Source organism: Phycodurus eques, chromosome 13 (assembly GCF_024500275.1).
Source record: "Phycodurus eques isolate BA_2022a chromosome 13, UOR_Pequ_1.1, whole genome shotgun sequence".
NCBI classification, from domain to species: domain Eukaryota; kingdom Metazoa; phylum Chordata; class Actinopteri; order Syngnathiformes; family Syngnathidae; genus Phycodurus; species Phycodurus eques.
Genome location: NC_084537.1, coordinates 20,998,375 through 21,021,412, shown reverse-complemented (window position 1 = coordinate 21,021,412; position 23,038 = coordinate 20,998,375). Strand labels below are relative to the sequence as shown.

Sequence of the window (23,038 nt, the reverse complement as noted above, 5' to 3'; positions counted from 1 at the left end):
GAGAGACTCAGTTTCATGAATGCAAATTCTCCATTGTAGCAATAGTACTTGAAAGCAGCTCATTTCAGCATGCTGTGAGTTGTAGTTCTACTGGAGGGCTTTTTCTGTATAGTCAGTTTACAGAAAACAACAGATGAAAACAAACTTTCTAATGTCATGTTTAAAATCTCCATAACATAGATTTCCCTGGCTAAATGTGCCATTAAACTATGAATTATGTGATTTCCAAATATTTGTTAATACATCACACATACTGTATATGTTAATACTGGTGCAGAAATAAAAATGAAGCTGTGGAGTGTAAAGTGCGCTAAGACAGTAGCATGAGAAAGTAATTGGGCCATCCTGAACCAATGGGATATTAACACGCCATTGGGCCTCTCTGACTTCCCACCTCCGCCTTCATAAATGAATCAGAACATCCCATAGCACCAGGTGATTTAAGGCTAATTAAAGCTTAGCCTTTCCATACCCCCACCTACTTGTACCGGGGATGTCAGACCATTTTATTTGGCCGCTTGCAAACAACCTTCAAGGCACGGACAATAGACTGATAACCAAGACGTCGCAGGAACGCATCCCCCCCCCAATTCTTCGGTTTATGCAAATAATCCCTAATAAAAGCACGCCAACCCAGGAGCCTCAGGTACAGGCGGCAGGGGAAGGTCACATTGTAGGGGTAAATTATTCTCTTCATAGCATGGTAATGAAAAGTCTTTTACAGAGCAGAGCCCGTCAAGTTCTTGTCTCCCGGCTCCTGTGCTGCACCGTTGACTCGAACGAGACCCGTCTTGATTTACTTTGTCCACAGTGGTGGCTGATGAAGTGAGGTGCTATAACCAATTGACTGCATGGGATGGGGGTCATGGTAAGGGTGTACTTTGAGGGTTTTGTAATAGAACTGGCCATATTAGTCTTATTTGGTTTGAAACATGGATTACCCAAATGCTTCCGACATCTAGGAGCTGTATAGACCACACCGTTTTCAACTGACTGCGTGTAAAAACTGTTGGCAATATGTTTACATTACATTTGGACCAGAAAGGGGAAGTCTTTAAAAACAATAGCGATACATTTTCTGTCTAAATGCCAAAACCTGTAGTTCGTCAAAACATATGTAAATGTGTGAATAGTGAAAATAGTCCTTGGTTTTCAATGTTCTCTGTGTACCAGGTTTCGAGGTTCGCGCAGCTGCGCAAGAATACTAAGTGATGCGGCATAAGACTGCATGCTGCATTTTTACGTCATTTTTGCACGTCTGTGTGAATGACAATGTTGTCATCTGTACATGAAAACATCTGAACATGGGTCTAAAAGTGGAGCAAATACTGTTTTCTGATGTTTTTAAATGTTTTTGTCATGTGTATGTGAAACTTTTCACAGACCCGTTTGCAGTCCGCTATTGAATATAACGGTTTTTAAGCTTGAAGACCCAAACATTTGAAAATGGTACTGGAATACTGGTACTGAAAAAGGTAGCCGGGAAGAGCATTACAGCTGTCAGCCTGATATTCTTTTCGTCCTTTACGTGCCGGACCAAAGATTAATTTCTGTCACGATGCCGAGCCAACCGATAGGCACAAACCCGCAAAGCGGAGAAGTTGGATCTTTTCTGCTAGTTTGCTGCTACTGGTAGCATTTTCCTGTGCCGCTAACTACCAGGTACCTTGTTTGGGTGGCAACGTAGGGCTTGACATAAAGCATTATAACGTCTTCCAATGATACATGTCGAGACATTAGTCTAGTTATCTCACACTTATTGATAAAGTAACGAAACACTGTTACTGTGAGACATACGACATGAACAAACTCTCTCGGCTCCCCGCCCTACATGGCCCCGCACATGGAGAAGCAATGCGTTCAAAGTCACTTAGGAATCCCAGCGCTGAGCACAACTGAGCTGTACTGTGCAGGTATTTTATTCCTTGTAATGTGTGTTTTAATGACTTTTTAGGCTAGAAAATTCTCATTTTACCATAACTAAGAAATTATAGAAAGAAACCTCATGATATGAGGAATAATCAGCAATATAAATTATGCCTTGAATCTGCAGTAATAGAAACCGCGATACAACATTGAAATGGTTGTCTGTCAAAACGTAAATATCTCCCAGTCATTGAAAAAATTATAATGGCAGAACACGGTGTATCAAGCCTAGCTGCAAAACTTACCAAAGTCTTTATTCACGTTTCTTGAAATACTGCCATTACCCTCTACTGTCCTGGAATGTATATTAGTTTTCCATAATTTTTTTGTCCGTGTGAATGGACATTTCTATTCTCTGTACATGAAACCTATCAAAAGATCAAAGGTTTTATCTTGGTTGTTTATTTGACTATAGCCCTTTTGGAACTTGAATAGTGAAAATGAGTTTCAAAGTGGGCATTTTTAAAAAGGATGACAGTAGCATTTCCATCTGAACGTTGAAAACAGGCTGTAAAAACGGTCAAAACAGTAATGGCAGATCACATGCAATCCAGTGGAGGTTCATTACTTTCCAAAGTCTTTTTTCATGTATCACAAACGAAGACAAAGAATAGGAAGGTTTCCCATCGCCTTCTACTGGCCTGGCATGCATATTACAGTTTTTTTTGTCAGTTTTGCAAGTCTGTGTAAATGGTCGTTGTTCTGAAATGTTCCCTCGACCCCCGAAAACGTGAAAAACATTTTCATCATTGTTGTTGCGTACATACTCTTCGACAAATCTCATTAAAAACATATCCAAAAGAAGTTTTCACTTGAAGGAACTGTGGGGGGGGGGAAATAGAAAAAATAAATAAAGAACTGTGGATGATTTATATTGACACTCCAAGTTGGCACGCTAAGGCAGGCCTAATTAAGCTCAGCAAATGTAAATATTTTTGACATACCAATCTCCCAAAGTCCACTTCACAGCTCAGTGAAGGATCTAAATTTTTCTTGGATTGTTTATTTGCTACCCACAAGGTCAACTATAAACTCTATTTATTTATGTTTGATTAAAGTTTTGATAGACCCGATCCCCCATAATCGCGAGATTGCATTTATTTAAATGTAATTATACACTTTATCACCCATTTTTCTTTGCCAAAGCAGCTGGCAGCGCTCTGCGCAAAATTTTCTGACGCTGTTCCTGAGCGTGAAGACATAGTTAATGAAAGTAGTAATGAAAGTATGCCAAACACGTCTCCTACATCAGAGTAGCCATATGTTTTCACTTCCCCATTAATCTCCATCGTGGATGTTGACTGCGCCCGTCCTGCGCACGTTGTCACTCCTAACTTTTCCCCTTATAATTCCGTCCACTGACCAGCACACAGATGGGCTGTCAGCCCGGCCTAAGGCGGCCGACGGGGCCCCGACACACAAAGCCGCTTCGCTTGCCTGGCATGCGGTGACAAACAGCGGCGTCCTGGTCAATGACAAATTGCAGGTCTGAGACAACAGTCTGCAGTGGCACTCTCCTGAGGGACTTCTGGAGATCTCTCACAGGGTGACCCACTTTCACATTGCCTTCCATTTCGCCTTTTCTACTATCATTCGAAACAAACACTGCCTTCTGCAGCAGTCACAGAGCGCATTCCTTGTTTTGTGGTCCACATGGAAAACTCATGATAAAAGCCATGTAATTAATCCATTAACCCACCAACTGCCTTGTGGCCCCTAAGTGTTAGTTCTTCATCATTTAAGGACAATTTAGATGACTGTATGCTTCTGATATCTGCAATTGACTGGCAGCCAGTCCAGGGTGTACCCCACCTCTTGCCCAAAGTCAGCTGTGATATACTTCAGCTAAACAGCAACCCTATTGAGGATAGCCGGAATGGAAAATTGATGGATGGATACTTTTAATTTTGTGGGTTTTAGAAGGCTTTTTCTTTCACAGTGCACAAAACAAGGCATGTTTGGATTTGTTTGGAGCCCTGACCTCAGCCCCATAAAACACTTCTGGGCCCCTTCCTTCCAACATTTGACCACCTGAACAATCCAGTAGCAGCATCAAGAGATCCTTGTAGTGGAGAGCACATGGATTCAAGGACAGTTTGGCACAAATTATACATTTATAGATACAACAATATTCTATATGGCAGGGTTTTTTTCAGCTGGTCTCACTCCAGGGACCAAAGTCATTAAGTCGGGACCCAATTACTCGTGATGGGCATGGCAGTTCTTTTGAGTGTACTGTATCATTTGAATCATCCATCCATTTTCTGAGCCGCTTCTCCTCACTAGGGTCGCGGGTGTGCTGGAGCCTATCCCAGCTGTCATCGGGCAGGAGGCGGGATACACCCTGAACTGGTTGCCAGCCAATCGCAGGGCACATACAAACAAACAACCAGTCGCACTCACAGTCACACCTATGGGCAATTTAGAGTCTCCAATTAATGCATGTTTTTGGGATGTGGGAGGAAACCGCAGTGCCCGGAGCAAACCCACGCAGGCACGGGGAGAACATGCAATCTCCACACAGGCGGGGCCGGGGATTGAACCCGGGTCCTCAGAACTGTGAGGCTGACGCTCTAACCAGTCGGCCACCGTGCCGCCTCATTTGTATCAGTTCTTTAAAAAGATTCGTTCACCGAATCATTCAGTTTTTCACAAAATCATTCAAGTGCTTCCTCATTTAGTTAATGATTCATCCCTGAGGTTCACGTTCATTCAACACGTTCACCGAAGCGTTTTTGTTGTCACGTATTGTATACTTGGAAAGGCGGAGAGATTTATAAAAAAAAAAAAAAAGCTTCTGATAAATTATCATCTACCTATCTCTCTCTCAGCAAGCTCTCAAACACCCGGCTTCAGTTGTGACTCGTGAACATGGGTGCAGTGATCTTAGCTCACTCACCTTACTGTTATTGTCATCTGATTAGTGAAAAGCGTCTTTGTGTGTCTATATAAGTTCAATTTATTATTATTGTTATTATTATTATGAAATAATGCTTTAATAATCGCATTAGAGACAGAGGGACTATGTGTACGTATATACATTTATTATTAATTTACGTTTATTTTAAATGTGTGTGCATGTTTTCATGTGTTTGACTGACTCAACATTAGCCGTTAGCTTGAAGAAGTTCACTGAAAGAATCACTCAGTTCACTTAAGTCCCTCTCCTGAAAAATATCACTCTTCAGTTCTTCAGTACAGGAGTACACCAGTTCAGTGAACAAATCACTCACTGACTTAAGTCCCTCCCCATCATCACGGCACTGCCTGGCGCTGTCTGCTCATTGGTCATTCACTCAAGTGAGTGACAACGCTGGCGAATCGCAAATCACATAGCAGTATGTTTAATGAAGCCCTGCCCCTGCCTAGATGCTGGCTGCTCATTGGTCATTCGCTGAAGTTTCAGAAGTGAGTGTAAGAATGCTTCAGCAGTTCAGTTTCCGCTCCCAGCTGACTGGCTCGCCTCACGCCGGCGGGCGGCGGCCAGGCTTAAAGAACGAATCATTTCATAAACTGATTCAGTTCAGTTCGTTCACTAAAAAGATTCGTTCTTCTGAACGAAATGTTCGCGAGCGAAACAATGCTACCAATTACATGGAAGGCAAATATGTCATGTCATATGTATGTTATATTTTTAAACATACGTACACGTTTCTATGTGTGCAAAGTGCAATTGAGAGCCTATTAAAAAGAGGATTAAGGTCAAATATATAAATTCACAAAATAAATAAGGCCACTTGCGCAAAAACTCAGGAGAGACATGGCTAAATTGAAAGTACACAAGTACCACGGAGACTAAACTTGCCTTTTGCCCCCCAAACTCTACGGATACAAGTGCATAAATGATCCTAACTACTCATTAAACCTATTACAGTTTTGTCTTTATACAATTATAATACCAGTAAAGACATGGTGTAGTTGACAGCTTGAGTGACAAAGAAGGAGCATTGGTAAAAGAACCAAGAAAACGAACTATGATGTGACTAAAATGCATTTGTGTTCATTTTCATGGGGATGGCATATTAAGCAATAGGAGAAAAAATGTGTATATATATCCAATAATGTAATTAGCATCTTCAGTAAACATGTTCAGTTATGTTCAAATCATGAAACTTGATTTCGGACACCTGACAGTAAATGGTATTAAAAGTTTGAAAAATATGACTTTAAAATAACTTTTTTTCCCCCTTAGAAGCAATTATGACCTTTTGATGGATAAAATCTACCAATAATTCAAATACTCAAACAGTATAATTAATTGTTTTTAAAAAAATATACAAAATAACATTTAGTGGGGCATGTGTTTACCGTTATAGATCAAATGATATGAAAAGGAACCATGTTCTCACACACACACACACACACACACACACAAAAGTTCCGAGTTTTAAGTATACACACGACACACTCTACAGTCGGTCCTTTATTCTTGCCCGGTTCCTCTCTTTGTGGCAGTCTGCTACTTCCTTCACAATCATTCCATATTTTGTGGTTCAATAAAAAAATAATACAGTCCAGTATATGTCTCAAAACCCGATACAGAGTCGCAGTTTTTAGTGTGCTGGCAGATGTGCGGCGCTCAATCACTTGGTGTGTGTGGAGAAGAGGGGCCAACTGTAATTATTTTTTAGTGATGGTCCACTTCAGTTGCATTTAGCCGTGTCGCTAGGTGTGCGGCGGGCTTAAAATGCCAGACTTACGCATGTGTCCGCCGCATGCCTTTCCAAATAAAATGGTTTTCCACATTTAAAGTCCAATATCTGATAAACATTAAGTCCCTCCAATTCAATGCTAATGGCACCTGTACATTTGGACAAAACAGAAAGACACCTTCACCATTATACTGAAGCGTACTGGATTTACAGTGTAATGTCTTTTCAGTCTAAGCAGGCTAAAGAAGTGTAACATTACAAGCACTAGGAACGGCTTTCATGTTACAGCTTCAGGCAAGAAGCTAACGTAACAAGGTCTTTTCTTGCATAATTTCCTTGTCTAAATCCCAAAGTAAGAAGCTCCTACCCGGTGGGAGCGCGACAGATTGAATTAGTCGAAAGTGTCGTCCCCCCCCTCGCCGCAACTCCCTGTGAGAGGTTAAATTTACAGTAGGCGAGCAAATAGTTCTCCGTAACAAAGGCGACGTGTCGGGAATGCTAGATGAGGTGGGAGGGGTGCGGCTGCCATCGCGTTTAAGCAGCGCACCTCTGCATTAAGTAGTTGAAGATGGCTGCAAGCAATGCAGGTGCAATAAGAGAGAGAGAGAGAGAGAGAGAGAGAGCTGTGCCACGCTGTTCATCACTGCAGCAGTACAGCAACTACATGTCCGCACGGTGATACCTCGTGCCGGCCCCTCCAGTGGCTGTGCTGATTAAGCAAAAGCCCACCATCCTGATTACCTTGGCAAACATGTCATCCTTGAATTTCTTTCATTTTTCATTGATTATTCTCCCTAGTACTCCCTCCCTCGTCACCCGTGTGTCCCCGCTGTGTGGACCCCCCGATTATAAACACGCCACATAAAGGCTGCTCTGCCATATTGAAGAGTAAAAGAATAAAGAAGAGATGCCTCCTTTTGTCGCAGTTCCAAAGATATATGCCCTGCGTGATTCTTGGATACTAATCAAGGTCGCAAGTGTTCCTCCTGCCTTGGCCGCTTTAATGCTTATTGAAGGTACAGCGTGTCTCTAACCACAAATGAGATCAGTGAGATCAGACTAGTCTTTTTATTTATTTTTTATTTCCAATTTCATACGTTCTTTGGAAAGAAATACGCAGCCCTTCAGTTTGCACACTCACTCCCTCCTCTCTATAATATAGAATGAGTTCCATTTAATTGGGCTCATACATTTGTTTGCAGATTCGAACACAAAAATGTCTGGTGGTGTAGAGATAGTGATTTCAAGCTGCGTTGCATTGTAATGCAATTGTTCTATTGATAATTTGACTGTCAATGTTTTTATTGATAACACAGCACGACATTGAAGCGTCCTCGGACTCTTCCTTCGTTTTGCTCAGTTTTGCAGTGCGCGCGCATCCTCCAAATGACCTTCAGTGGAGCAGAAACAACTGGCTCCCTTTTATTCCGTCATCAGGGCACTTAAGTTAAACAACAGTGTGTAAACCATATTGTTTTTGCCTCCCAAAGAGAGACACTTTGGTGGGTCACAAAACGACAAATGGCTTTCCCCTTTTTATCCTGGAGTGAAAGGGAGTCACTGTCTGATGAAAAAAATAAAATAAACAATGCAAACAAGTTTCACGTCATGTTTTTAACAAGTACAGGGGGTCCTCTGTTTCAAGTTCCAATTATATGTCAGCAATGTAACCAGAATTTGTACGTAAATCTGTACGCACCATAGTCTGTCACTAACCTATGATAACGTAGAAGTCATAATTACAGTAATTATTTTTACGGGGAAACACTTCTAGACTAGAAATGAAAAGCAGTGCGTATATAACCAATTGTGCCATCTTGTCCCGCATCACTCCGTATTCCTACGCACACTAGTTCATTGTGCACTGTTTGTAACCTCAAACCGTCATAGATCGCTACTGTTATAAAACGAGGGCCCCGTGTCCTGTATCTTCTAAATGTTGTCAGAACTTTTTGTACCTGTTTCTTAAAAGTTTTATTCATCTTGAGAATTGCATGCTGGCTGGATCAAATGGTACGCGACCCACATGTTGCAGATTTCCCACCTCTCTCATGTATGGAGGTGACAAATTAGCCTGTTAAATGACCAAAAAGTAGTTCATTGTATGCTGTGCGTAACTTCTAAATGTCAGAGTAAGGATTCATATGAAAAACACTTGTCGCTCATACAAGGCTATATAAAAGAATCAAATGGAAAAACTAAGTACAGCGAGTGTGCCTTCTCATGTAACGACGTATTTTTAAGACGCTGCAGTAAACTCGTTAATTTCACCTCATTCGTAACGTTGAAATGTAACACTTCTAGGCCCTGAATACAAAAGAATCAAATGGAAAAATAGAAGTTAGAGTGGGTGTAATTTCATTAGCTACCGGGACTTCCCTTCGAAACACATACTTTCACCTCAGACCACATCTCCCCAACTTTGCATTTAAGACTAAAGCTTATCGCCGTTATTCTTTTCAATAATAAACCGACTGCCAACAACATTCTTGATTACTAGTGACCGTAAAAGTAAATTTTTCGCTGAAGTGTGATCAAACCTGAGCCATTAAACGATGACTTATGGTGATTTCAGTGTAAAGTTTCAATGCAATGCTTTGATGACATTGCGAGCTGTCGTTTCCAACTGAGAGGAACATAAGCAGCTCATGAATATCCATTCATCATCGGAAGCATGGGACACAGGTCCGCTAAAACATATTAAAACATTAAACGTATGCATACACCATCCAGTGACGGCTGTGAAAACATGGATTTATGTTTCCTGCGCTAAATCTGTCATTTTGCCGTGCGTTTTTATGAAATACTTTGCCTGGAAAACTGTTTTTTTTATTATGAAAATGTGACAGTTGTCGTGAGATGGCCATGATTAATCACTGCGCGCGTTGTGAATAACGGTGTTTTTGGTAAAGCCACTCGTCCTTTAAGTTGATTAAATGTGCTTTTAGCCATGTATGAAAATGGGATGCGGTGTAAATGGATCATGCTGTGTTTCAGATGCTCAAACATTGTAAACTTTGTTTGCTCACAACACCACCTCACCCGATACCCACCGCTTGATATGTAGATGCAGCTGGATTAATTTTGACATTTCATATCACTAATTTAGACCTTCCGCCCGATTGATTTTATCGCCTTTCTCTCACCCATCTCCTCACGGCTACTTTTTTTTCCTCCTCTCCTCAGTGCGATGCGCGTATTGCTATCCAAACTGCCCAGGCCCTGGATCGTGGATGAGAAAAAGGACGACGGCTACACCGCGCTGCACTTAGCGGCCCTCAACAACCATGTGGAGGTGGCGGAGTTGTTAGTTCATCAGGTAACGACAAGCAAGCGAGCGAACGGGCCCCTCGCTCATTTAAATGCCTGGCGACAGATGCGCCAACTGTGCTCCCTGCAGCCAGCCGAGCTGTACTAGGCCGCTTGAAGCTGCTGCAATTTTTTTATTGAATCCATACATTTGCGGGCTTCCGGGGGCGTTCTTTAAGGCAGTGTACTCTCCTCCTCCTCCCCATGCAATCATAGTTACGGTTTCCTTCTCCTGTCTTTTAATTCCCCCAAGACTTACAAGAGTTTGCCGCAAAAGTCACCTGACTACGCAGCAACTGGGTTATTTAGGATAAGGTGCAGGGCAGAAATATAGCTGCAATGTTCCCCAAATGCCTTGGTAAACCTTACCCCCTCCCCATAATTCTCTGCAACGGGGCTGTTTCGCAGCGATGCTTCAGCCTTCTGTTTAGCGCTCGTGCGTTGTGCACTGCAGATTCTCCCCGCTGGCCACCCAGCCAGTCTTATTTCTTGCAGAATTAATTAGGTAACCTATAGCAATGATTAGCTTCCTTGCACATCTTCTCAGCTGAGGAGTTTGCAATTTTGGCAGTAATAATCACACGTTGTGTTTTTGTTGGATACTTTTTTATTTTTATTTTTGTTTTTTAACACAGCCCGCTTGCCCTTGTCATGACAGACAAGGTTAAAGAAACAGAAGGTTCTGTTATGGTACATGAATCCCGAATGTTTAGTCCATTTTTCATCATTCAGACGATTATTTTTGCATCTTACAGAGCAACCTTCAAACAGTTTATGGAAAATATGCCTCTGTAGTCAAGCAAAGTACTTGGGAGGCTGAACAGCCATCTTGCATTACATCACACAAATCTCATAAGATTGCAAACGAATAAGGCTGCCCGTGCAAGTATAATGATAACAATAGAACCTGAAATTCACTGGCGTCCTGCTCTTTGAGTGTTATGTGAGAGAAATACATTCATCCATCCATCTACTGCATACTATAGACAATCGCTCTAGATTCTATAGCGATTTTCCGCATTAGGTTTGCAGGTGAGGTGGAACCTTTCCTATATGACTTCAAGGTGAGAGGCGGGTATAGCCTGGACTTATCGCCAGCCAATGGCTGGGTACGCAGAATAGAGGCTGATACGGGAGTGGATTTGGATTCCCACTCCCAGAGAAGTAATCCATTCCCTCCCAATCCCGAGTAAGTGTTTAAAAAAAACACACACACACACACACAAAACACACTAGCAAGTCGTCTTCTGAATGGCTTAAAGAACAAAACAAAATGAAGGTTTAGGAGTTGCCTACTTAAAGTTTGGACTTGAATCTGATTGAAATGCTGTGGCATGACCTTAAAAAAGCGGATCCTGCTCGATAACCCTCCCTGTAGCTGAATTAAAACACTTCTGAAAGGAAGAGTGGGCAAAAATATCTCCACAGAAATGTGAAAGACTTGACAGTTACAGAAAACGCTTGATTTCAGTTGTTGCTACTGAGGGTGGCCCAACCAGTCATTAAGTTTAGGGGGCCATTACTTTTTCCACACAGGGCCAGGTATTTTTTTTTCTTAATAAATAAGATCACCATTTAAAAACGGCATAACTTGGGTTATCTATGTCTGAAATTTACATTTGTTTGATGAGCTTAAATATTACAGTGGGGAAACTATGCACACACACAAAAAAAGAATTTGAGTAAGGGGACTGCTTTTTCACAGCACAGTATCTGCCGTATGCTAATGTAAATGTATTCGTCCATTCGCTTAATTTCATGTGTCTTTCCTTAGTATTGTTCTCGTCTGGTTCCCAGGGCAACGCCAGCTTGGACATCCAGAACGTCAACCAGCAGACAGCCTTACACCTGGCCGTTGAGCGTCAGCACACTCAGATTGTCAGAGTAAGACTGCACTTGTTCTTCCTCATCATGCATTATTAGTCAAACACAGTAAGTCACTACAGTCATGCTGTGTTTGGACAAGTCTGTCTTTTTGTATTGAGTTTACAACGCTGCCATCTTGTGGACTCAATAAAAAAGCATAATTTTTAAGTGCAGCCCTCACAATATTGAAACTCAACCGTTGCCAGCAGCGACTTGTAAACCCGCTTTATGGCATTTATGATGTGCTGTAAAAAAAAGAAAGAAAGAAAGATGGCCACTGTAAGAGTTTCTTTTTGTTCCCTGTCACGTTTACGCGCCAGCTGCTAGTGCGAGCAGAGGCCAAGCTGGACGTACAGGACAAGGACGGGGACACGCCGCTCCACGAGGCACTGCGACACCACACGTTGTCCCAGTTGCGGCAACTCCAGGATATGCAGGACGTCAGCAAAGTGGAGCCCTGGGAGCCCTCCAAGAACACGGTATACATTCACTTTTTTCATGACAGGCGCACCATCTTCATAAACTAAGATATCATGGAATTTTTTTTGTTTGTTTTCTTTCATAGTCAATACAAATAGTGAAACTTGACTCATGACTCACAAAGTGAAATATTTGGAGAGTTTATCTGTTATTATTTTGATGATTGTAATTTACTTCTAAACAAAAAAAATAACCACAAATAATTATATAGAAATTGGTTAGAAATAGACCTAAAAAAATGTCCATGTGTTTAATGATTCCGTATAATTGGAGTTTCACTTTTTCAATTGAACTACTGAAATAAATGAACTATTCTACAATATTCCAATTTATTGAACAGCACCTGTAAGTGTTTTTGTTAGTGTTGGGGCTTTTTAAGAGCCAATTTAATGCAATGTGATTTAAGTAAGCTGTATTAACACCTAGTTACAGGTTTAGGTCCATCTACAAAATCTTGTGATAACTGTGCTAAAAATTATGAATTATACCTTTTTTTTAATCATTATTTTACCAACACAGTCTTATGCCCACAATATCGTACAGTTAGTCAGTGAATCTTGTGAGACTTGAGCTAAGCAAGCATCTAGACGATTAACGGCACAAATGTTGCTTTGTGGTTTTATTTATTAATTCAATCATGAAAATATACTAGTTTCTAATCTTAAAATAATATAATAAATAATTATCTATTGTTATTTTTACGATAAAGATTAAATTTATATTTGTATGTCTAAATAACACCGGTAGTAATTGTAAATCAATAATATACAAAATAATATATATTTTTACATCAATTACAACACACATTACTACACAACACTTACTTCCAGCACTATCTTTATTTCTTTATTTTATTTTATTTTTTTCTAATTTTATTATCTATTTATCTTTTTTATCTCTTTTTTATCCATCTTTAAAGCACCACTAGTCTAGACTACAAGTCTTAATAGAAGACGTGACATTCGGCTTTTCCCTATCAGGGGTCGCCATAGCGAGTAACCCGTGTGATAAGTTTGGCACAGTTTTTACGCCGGATTCTCTTCCTGAAGCAACCCACCCATTTATATTCGAGCTCGGGACCAGCTAGGAATTGGTGCACTGACTGGGAATCGAACCCGCACTGTCCTTCTTTATTATGTGGTTTTAAAAGGATAAGTAGTTTTCTTTTATTTTACTTTAATGTAGGTTTATTATACAGTAATTTATAAGTCAATGACATTTGTACATGTTACAATTTAAAACATTGCCTGTACAATTAATAAACGTTTTATGATTGCCACAGATTGAATGTGGAACCAATGAACTTTACCTTATTTCGTATATGGAAGTTCTTGTTAGATGGGTGTACTTAATGTTTTGTCATTACAAAAGCTGGACCATTTTCTGAACTTTCAACCATGTTTAGCAAGTTGTCAATAACTATGGTCTCGTCTCCTTAAATCTCACCACCAATTAGAGTGAATAGACACGTCTACTCATGCAATTATGATTCATACTGCCTGTATTTAGAGTTGTCTTGTCAGCATTCTGCCATGGTCCTTTTCACGCCCGTATGAAGATCAGTATGGGACGCCGTGGCCGTCGTGTGAAAAATGACGACACTTCCCATTTGGACAGCGAGCTCAGAGCTGAGAGCTCCCCCATGTCTTGCACCACTGCTTGCACACTACTTAGCCCATCACTCAAGACTGTAGCCTGACACTTGTAGGAAGGCAGCCAAGCGGCTCGCACAGTAGCTTGAACAAGTTTATCCCAGAGAGAAAGGCCACCGTGTCCCTTTCGGGCCCGATTGACACATTGTTTTGTTTCCCCCTACATGGATGGCTTGAAGACCTTCAGTACCTACGGGAATGCAACATGGCCGCCGTGTCCAGTCTGTCTTGAGTGGAGTACGCACATACTGAAAGTCTGGCCATATTTGACCATTTCCCACCCTTGTGATCAAAGTGATCAAAGGTCAGATTGTCGGATGGGTCTGTAAGATTATCTGTTGTATGGGGTGGGTTGAATGATTAATCTTAATCCTCCCCGGCCTCCCGATCAGGAGGCAAAGGCCTGATATTCGGATGTCTCTGAAATGTTATCCTGAGTGATTATGCTGTGGTGTAAGAGATTTTTTTTCCTTCCCTGATCTAGAGGCAAAGTCTAGATTTTCTGATGTCTCTAAAAGATTAAGAGAGATTTTTCTTGCCCAATCTGCTCAAAAAATGGTCGGGGTCGATAATGGTGAATGTTAAACATGTTTAATATTTACTCAAATCCTTGTGTGGTCAACACAGAGTTCGACCAAATGGACTCCGCAACTGTGACATGAAACAGAACGATGATTGACTTACCGTTCTGGAAGCGACCTGAAGCTCACGCTGTTGCCGGGGGCATGAATAGAGAGCAACTGGTTTTGTTGTGACAGCCTTGGTACTATGGAAGACATCAATATGTCTGTCGGGGTGTTGGTAATCTTGAGTGCACCACACACAATGACAGCACACACATGGCAATTTTTTTCCCCCTCATGTGTAGGGTCTCCCATGTGTACACCGCTTTACTTCTTCTTTCTCCCACATCACGGATCCTGCTCCTTCCCTGTGCCCTTGGGCCTGATTGAGGTGTGTTGCGCTAGGGTCGCTCTCACGTGGGGCTCCCGTCCTCAAGATGAGAACTGAATTAGCTACATGGTCTATGTGCTGACGACTGTCACACTCTGACTGAGGAGGCGGATGTTGCGATAATGACATTTTAGATGGGGTCACGCTACGAGAGAGGCTTCTTAAAACATGTCTCTGATTGGATAATTGCTTGTGATCTGATGGCACTCTGACATGGATCATCTGATTCTGTCTGCAATGGCTCACCGCCCATTTGTTTGTGTGGCTCTCTGCAGTTAATCATGGGCTTAGGCACCCAGGGGGCAGAGAAGAAGAGTGCAGCATCCATCGCCTGCTTCCTGGCCGCCAATGGAGCTGACCTGACCATTCGCAACAAAAAGGGCCAGTCGCCTCTGGACCTGTGTCCTGACCCCAGCCTCTGCAAGGCACTGGCCAAATGCCACAAAGAGAAGAGCAGGTAAACGGCCGCAGTTTGACTCCACTCGACGCTGTAGTAATCGGTCTCATTCACCAGTATGCAAGACTTTTCATTCTTGTTGAATTCAAGAAAAGTGAGGATTATTGTCAATAATAAATTTTGACTACAGTATTGACATGAAATTGAATTAAACCTTCGGGATGAACATACTGTGATATGATGTGGAACAATGTTTTTAAAAATATTATGTATTACTTAATAGTTTTTGGGGAAAAAAGACATTAGTTTAAAAATACTTTTAAAATAATGTATTGATTAATAACTAAGAATCAGTTTTACATGAAGTTGTAAAAATGTCTAATCCTTTGATTATTATTGTTAAAAATACTATCAACCCAATATTATATAATAATATAATTGATTGCTATTTATTCATCTTTTTTACAAAGATACAATTGTGTATTTACATTTTTTTTTTTTAAAGCAAATGAAGGTACGGTTGTAAGTTAACTCCAGTTGTGCAAAAAAATTAGTACTAATTACTATATTCAACATTTTACAACAAAGGTACAATTGTAAAAATATGTCGTTAGTTTTTATTAATAACTAATCATTTAATAATGTTACAATTGTAATTTAAATTCAGTAATATATAACATATGTATACATAATCCTTTTTACAAAGATACTTTTTATTTATTAATAACTCAAAAAAATACAGTAATGAAGGTACAATTGAAGTTTAAATGTACTCATATTATACAACAGTATAATGTGAGAAAATGCAATAAATGATTCCTTTGCTCATCCATGTTTGAACTCTATAAAGTGTTTACATATGTTGTTGGTTGATTGTCAGAAAACACTGTTTGGAAATAATGTGTAATAACGATTTAAGAACTAATTTGTTTTGGTGATTGAGTTCCAAGCTTCCCATCTCATTAAAGGAAAATGAGCAAGGGAGCTGCCACAGACATTTATCCACAGAAAGTACTACTTACAATCCAAAATGTGACAACTAGAAAAGTAAATGACCAGCGTACCGCCACTTTAATAGTTGAATGTGTTCGCTCTAGTCGCTCATTTCTTGATCTTGTTCACTCTGTGATTCCACAGCGGCCAAGTGGGCACGCGCAGCCCGTCTCTGAACAGCAACATGGAGTCCTTGGAGGAGTGCATGGTGTGCTCGGATATGAAGAGAGACACTCTCTTCGGTCCGTGCGGACACATTGCCACGTGCTCCCTCTGCTCGCCGCGTGTCAAGAAGTGTCTCATCTGCAAAGATCAGGTCCAGTCTCGTACGAAGGTATTGCAAACATAAACATAGCTCCATATTTTCTTTATCTTTCACTTCCTATCGGCACAAAGAAGACCATTTGTCCCTTTACTTGTGGCCCTCTTGTGTAAATTGGCATTAAGAAACCATCTGACATGTGCCACAAGAGTACTCCTCAGCGGAACTGTGATAAAACAGTCCCAAAACATACCCATAAATGCACATTATGTGTAGTGGTTTCCGTCTATTTAGGGAGATGTATGTATTTACTGGCATATGGCGACAATTGGAATAGAAGCCACTATTTGAAGACATATGGCAATAATAAACATCTGATCTTTGTGTCATATTACGACCTGGGTTTTTTTCTTGATCGGGGCATTTATTTGACTAGAGACATTTATTTATCATTTCTTGTTCACGTCACCTGGCAACTAATTGAGACGCAGTGTCTATTCAAATAAGAGCCGCAGTAGTCTGATCTTTGCTTCCTATAATACGACTGTGTTTTTTTCCCGATGGAGGGCAAAAAGGGAGGCATCTATTTGTTCCAGTGGCACCCGGCCACAAATCGAGACCGCGTCAATTCAAGGAGAGGCCACTATTTGAGGAAACACAGGAAAAAGAACCATTACTCTAATCTCTGTGTCTTACCTATTTTTTTCCTGATGGGGGAAAAAGTGAGGCATCTATTACATTATTATTATAATTATTATTGCAGCATCTATTCAAGAAGGGACCATTATTTAAGGAAATATGGTAATGATTAACGTGAGTCTTGCATCATATTACTTTGTGTATTTGTTCAAGTGGCATCCATTCCCTGTTTGTGTGTCACCTACAGATCGAGGAGTGCGTGGTGTGCTCTGACAAAAAGGCGGCTGTTTTGTTCCAGCCCTGCGGCCACATGTGCGCTTGTGAGAGTAAGTTACGCATGTCAAAATGTTGCCGCTGTAGACATTTATGGAGGATCGAAATGCACAGAGATGTGAACTATGTTTTACTGTATATCCGTCCAGACTGTGCCAGCCTCATGAAGAAGTGCGTACAGTGTCGGGCTGTGGTGGAGCGCCGTACCCCCTTTGTGCTTTGTTGTGGGGGGAAAGGTATGGAGGATGATGATGATGCCGCAGATGATGATGATGATGTGGATGATGATGATGATGATGATGACATTAGTGAGTGAATCTTCCATACGTTCCCTTTTAATTCCTTTGTTTCTTTCTTGACTTCCTTTTCCCTCCTTCAGCTGCTGCCTCGTTTTAAGCATGTCCTCTCATATGTTTGCATCATTTATGTTTACATCAATTTTGACTCATCAATGCTTATAATTAGCTTCATTAATCTACTGTTAATGAATATACTTCTGCCTAATGGGGAAAGTAATTTAGATTCTATAGAACTAGCCCTGTATTTACCATAACATGAGCACTTTTGGCTCTAAAGCCTCCCTGACAGTAAATATCATGTATATGAGGTCTGTTTGAACAAAGCGTGTAAATAATTTTGTCGGGTTGCATTTACACTCCCATCTTTTTCTTGTCTGTTAGCGACGTAGCCTTTTATTATTTTTATGGTCCACACAACTCTGGTTCAGTTTTACATCTCACATATTCTACTTTGTGTTGAGTTAAAAGGGAAACTGTTGCAAGTTCACTGATTTAAAAAAAAAAATAAGATTAAAAAAAAAATATATATATATATATATATATATATATATAATGGTTTCATTGTGTCTCGGGGTGGGGGAGGGTGGAAGCAGGCATACACCCATGCAAGGGGCAGCAATGACCATTTGATCCCCTCCACTCATCCCGGCAACACCGGCCGGCTCTTAATAAATAGGTGCATGAGTTGCTAGCAAGTCAATCATATCAGAATCATCTTTATTTTTGCCAAGTATGTCCAAAAAAACACACAAGGAATTTGTCTCCGGTAGTTGGAGCTGCTCTAGTATGACAACAGAGAATGCTTTTGAGACATAAAAACATTGAGACTTACTTTTAAAAGGTTCTGTTTTCCCCCTCTTATTTCCTGCTGGCTTCTTCTTCAAATCTTTCTGAACCTCCCTTTAGAGGCTTGTAGTGAGTAGTTCCGCTGGTCCTATGGGCCAGCTCCTAGCTATAGCTGCTGTAACAATGTGACTGGTTATTCCCAGCAGGGAGCTCTAACTCTTTGGCAGGGGGATCGCAGGATCTTCTCCAGCCCAACAATCTGGCACTAAGTTGGTGTAAGTATGCCTCCACAGTCCCCTCTCCCTTATCAGAGCTCTGACCACACTGCTGCCCTGGCCTCCCTTATCCCCCCCCCCCCCCCCCTTTCTTTCATCTTACCAACACACACACACAGACACTGTAACTGGGTAGCTAGATGCTGATACATATACACTAATTAGACACTTGCACAAAAAATGAACTGTAATGCAAGAGCTGTGTGAAAAATGTTTATTATTGCTTGTAGTTTTCATTCCACTGCATCATACTGAGCTGCGACAGCACAAATTATAATAAGGGGAAAAAAGGTATCTCTTCGGTGTGGCGCCTATTTTATTTTTTTTAAGTGAGCGACACACCCGATGCTTATTTGGGGAGACCACTATTTGAGTATATATGCCATATCTACACATATTTTGTCACTAACCCATTTCATCCCTAATGTACTCACACTGCAAAGTACATCCACATTAGTAAACATATTGTTGAATGAATGGCAATAACACTGAGCATTATTACCTTTAATGCAGCTTGTGTATTGGATTTCATGACCTCACCAGTGAGACTAGATGTGTAACTCTTAATTATCTCCTTACTGAGACCACAGATGAGCCGTTATGGCAGCGCTCCACTCGTGGTTTTACAGTTGCTGAGGACTTAAACATGCCAAATGTATTTGCCCGTGCTAGATGATATCTCTTAAGAAGCAACACGAGGCTAAAGGGTTGCGCTGCCAAATGTACTCCTTATGCTTGTAATATAATGATGCTCGCAGAGCAAATCGTAAAAGAAAGTGAAGGAGCCTCTGGTGTTTACTCTTAACGTCTCTGTGTGTGGTTGTGATGTGTGTCCAAACAGCAAGCGGCAACATCCCCGCCCTGCAGCGGGACAAGGACAACACCAACGTCAATGCTGATGTTCAGAAGCTTCAGCAGCAGCTCCAGGACATCAAGGAGCAGGTGAGCCTGTGTTCAGGCTCGCGATGAAACAATATGAACATTTCATATCACAATTATCATGACCAAAATATTACGATTATCATATGCGACTTTTGGCTTGTTCTATAAGGGGTCGCCTCAGCAAGTCACTCGTATAATTTGTTTGCCACAGTTTTACGCTAAATGCACTTCCTGATGCAAACAACCTGTTTTATTTTCAGTACAAAGATATCATATCAATCATAATGTAGTTTTGTGTACATATTGTTTTCAAAATAAAGTCTGTTCCTTTCTTAGTTTTTAACGTATGTTTACCATCCTCGAAAAGGATTGCGCGCAAAATACAGTCAGATACATAAATATTAGGACATCGACACGATTCTCATCTTTTTGTCTCCAAACACCAACGCAATGGATTTGAAATTAAACAAACAAGATATTTAACTGCAGTCTTTCAGCTTGAATTTGAGTTTTTTTTTTACATCAGGTGAACAGTGTAGGAATTACAACAGTTTATAATTACTGTATGCATCCCACTTTTTAATGGACCAGAAATCAAACCTTCGCTTTTTTATACTTACTTGCAAATCCTCTGTCCAACTTCATTGGAACTGGGTTTTCTATTTCATAGCCACAAATTAGTATTTTGTATGCACTTAATACCTATTTCGTGGCCACGTTAAATCCATATTATGGCCACAATTTATAGCATTTTCCCATGTCGTGTCTGGGGATCCATAAGTTAGCCTACCAGTCGTCGCTCGCACCCTCTCTGTCGCTCACTCGCCTGTCCTTAAAGAGGCGGCCCACAGCAAAGCACACTACATGGTATTAACGATAATAAAAAATAAAAATAAAACAATTTTCATCTTAGTTTATCGGTAAACTCATAAAATGCTTCGGCCCAAGTGCAGATGGAACAATTGGTCACCAGTCCTTGCTTCCTTCACTAACATGCTTTCTGTTCCGTCCGCAGACCATGTGCCCTGTGTGCTTGGACAGGCTGAAGAACATGATCTTCATGTGCGGCCATGGCACTTGTCAGCTGTGCGGCGACCGCATGAGCGAGTGCCCCATCTGCCGCAAGGCCATCGAGCGCCGCATCCTCCTCTATTAAACTCTTAAACGCCAGACTTTTTTCCCTCACGCCCACGAACGCACCACCAGCCACCAAAGCGCATCATATACTTGTCTTGACACAACATGGAGAAAATATTGAATGGACCTCCACTTTATCCTGCCGCTGGAACTTCTCTCAAACTTGAAGGGCATGTCTCTTGAATCTCACCCAGGGAGTGACTGACTATGATGAAATACAAGTACAGGAGGTTGGATCGCTCTCTTATTTGGTGTCAAGTGTCGCATTCCCCCCCCCCCCCCCCCCAAAAGCCAAGTTTTATCTCCACTATTCCTCGTTATGCAAGTGTGGGTAGCGTCCTGTGTGGATTTGAAGTCATTTTCTTCGTAACAATATGACAACTGTCAGGGTTCTGAGAGTATTTTTTAGGAGGCAGCGGAAGAGAGACCGGCTGGTTCCAAAACGGCAACTTCAGCAGGTCCGCCTTGATTTCTGTGAGGAGACAGGTAGAACACCACCTTGTTAACTAGAGATCCAAAACATTCAGTCATTTACACTATTGTGCAATGAGCGTTGTTGACGTACAATTTGCTTCCAAAAATCTGCTCGTCCGAGGGGGGGTTAAGGTGCTCTTTGTCTTGTATTACTTTAATTTAAGTGTATCTCCGCTCAAAAAGTCAGCATTTATTGAAATAGAGTAAAATCTATTAGAACTTTTAGGTGGGACTGTAGATAAATTATTTTGTATTGCTGCCCAAAAGGAAAAAATAGGATTTCTAGGTGTCATTGCCTTTCTAATATGTAGCCTCAAAAAAAAAATCTGCTTTCATAGTCATACTTTTTTTGTGTGTGTCATACATACAGGCACCTTTATTTGTGTTCTTTGTTGTCAGTTTGTTGTAAAGTTAATTGTCAACCGTTTCAAGTATCTTCTCATCAGTGTTTTAATTTGTAGTTGGGGAACCAATGGTTTTTAAGGCAGAATTTGCCTTCAATGACAAGGCTGAAAACACACTAACAACCATCATTTATTTTCAAGACTGCAACTTTTTATTATAATTCTGTTTTTTCAACGATGACTCCAAACTATGGCAGTGTTGTCTTGCTTTGTTGTTTCAAAAAAGCCAATTTTCTGCTTAATTCGTTCCTGTCGGAAATGTATTGGTCATATCTCCTTTGGCATGAACGTTTCACATACGCATTACGACGTGTATCATGGAATTCTCTTTCAGTCTGTTTCGCAAAGAAGTGCTTTTAAAACAAACCACATAGATTAAATAAAAGTCGCCAATGAACAGTGAGGACAGTTTTGTTTTTCCTTCTTGAAAGGCAGGTTTTGTGAACAACATTTTTCTTGATTTGTTATTTCAAGTCGAGCTCAGATGTGTGTGTGTGTGGGGGGGGGGGATGAGCATGTTGTTGCTTTTCCCCCGCTGTGTGGCGTCTGCCTGACAGAGGAGCCAGCGGGCGTGGATGGGGAGGTAATTAAAAATGCTAACACCTTAATGACTCAACACCAGAGTGTGATGGGTCAGCTATGCTATTGAGGGAGAGATGAGAAGAGCCTAACATCTTGTTAAAAAAAAAAAGGAAAAAAAAGACGAAATCGTGATTACAGGCTCCAGGGCATATACAGTAATCCATATGCAGTGCCTAACAATTTCATTAGACGACCACAACTGTAAGCTTTATGCCACCACTGTGCTAAAGGAACATCATTTTTATTTACCAAAATCGTTTTGTTTTTTTCTGTTAGTAGTTAATACACAAGTATGAAAAGTCTCTTCAACCAAAATTACAATTTTAATGTTAAAATATCATTATTGTTAGCCATTTTAAAATTTTACATTTTACAAAAAAAGGTAAAGCACTGTAATTTTTTTATTAAGATGTAAACAGTGATTTAGTACAGTCCTCTGTGAATATTGTTTCGAATTCCTCATTCCTGTTCAAAATGGTAAATGTCAAGAGCTCACTAAATTAGTCTGCATTAACGAGCTTCGTGATGCTGGATTTTTATTTTATTTTTTTAATCTGAAAACATTGAACAGTGATTTATCCAATAAATACACCTAATGTAATGGTTGATGGCACAGCTGCCCTAGATTAACAGTATTGGTAATTATTAAAATGTGTGTTTTGGGTTTTTTTTCCGTTTGTAGCTAATACGCCAGTATGAAGAAGCTCTTTGAAATTTATATTTTGAATGTTAAAATATCATAATTGTTAGCAATGAATTTTCAAAAACTAGTTAAGTACATGGTAATTTCTTGACT

At 40.6% G+C, this 23,038-nt stretch overlaps 1 protein-coding gene across 5 annotated transcripts in view; it reads left to right on the top strand.

Moving 5' to 3' along the window:
* Nucleotides 1-22,063, top strand: part of mib1 (MIB E3 ubiquitin protein ligase 1) — a 66,061-nt gene extending 43,998 nt beyond the window's left edge. Inside the window, exons 13-22 of one of the 5 annotated variants that reach the window (XM_061693549.1) lie at nt 9,765-9,897; nt 11,685-11,771; nt 12,074-12,232; nt 15,115-15,296; nt 16,374-16,563; nt 17,378-17,456; nt 17,553-17,639; nt 18,695-18,763; nt 19,605-19,705; nt 20,661-22,063. In XM_061693549.1, the coding sequence (XP_061549533.1) occupies nt 9,765-9,897; nt 11,685-11,771; nt 12,074-12,232; nt 15,115-15,296; nt 16,374-16,563; nt 17,378-17,456; nt 17,553-17,639; nt 18,695-18,763; nt 19,605-19,705; nt 20,661-20,801 (1,228 nt within the window). In that variant the 3' untranslated portion in view covers nt 20,802-22,063. Of the gene's footprint in view, nt 1-9,764; nt 9,898-11,684; nt 11,772-12,073; nt 12,233-15,114; nt 15,297-16,373; nt 16,564-17,377; nt 17,457-17,552; nt 17,712-18,691; nt 18,764-19,604; nt 19,706-20,660 lie in introns of all 5 variants that reach the window. The other 4 variants (XM_061693548.1, XM_061693546.1, XM_061693545.1 and 1 more) reach the window with 4 other exon arrangements.
* The last annotated feature ends 975 nt before the right edge of the window (nt 22,064-23,038 follow it).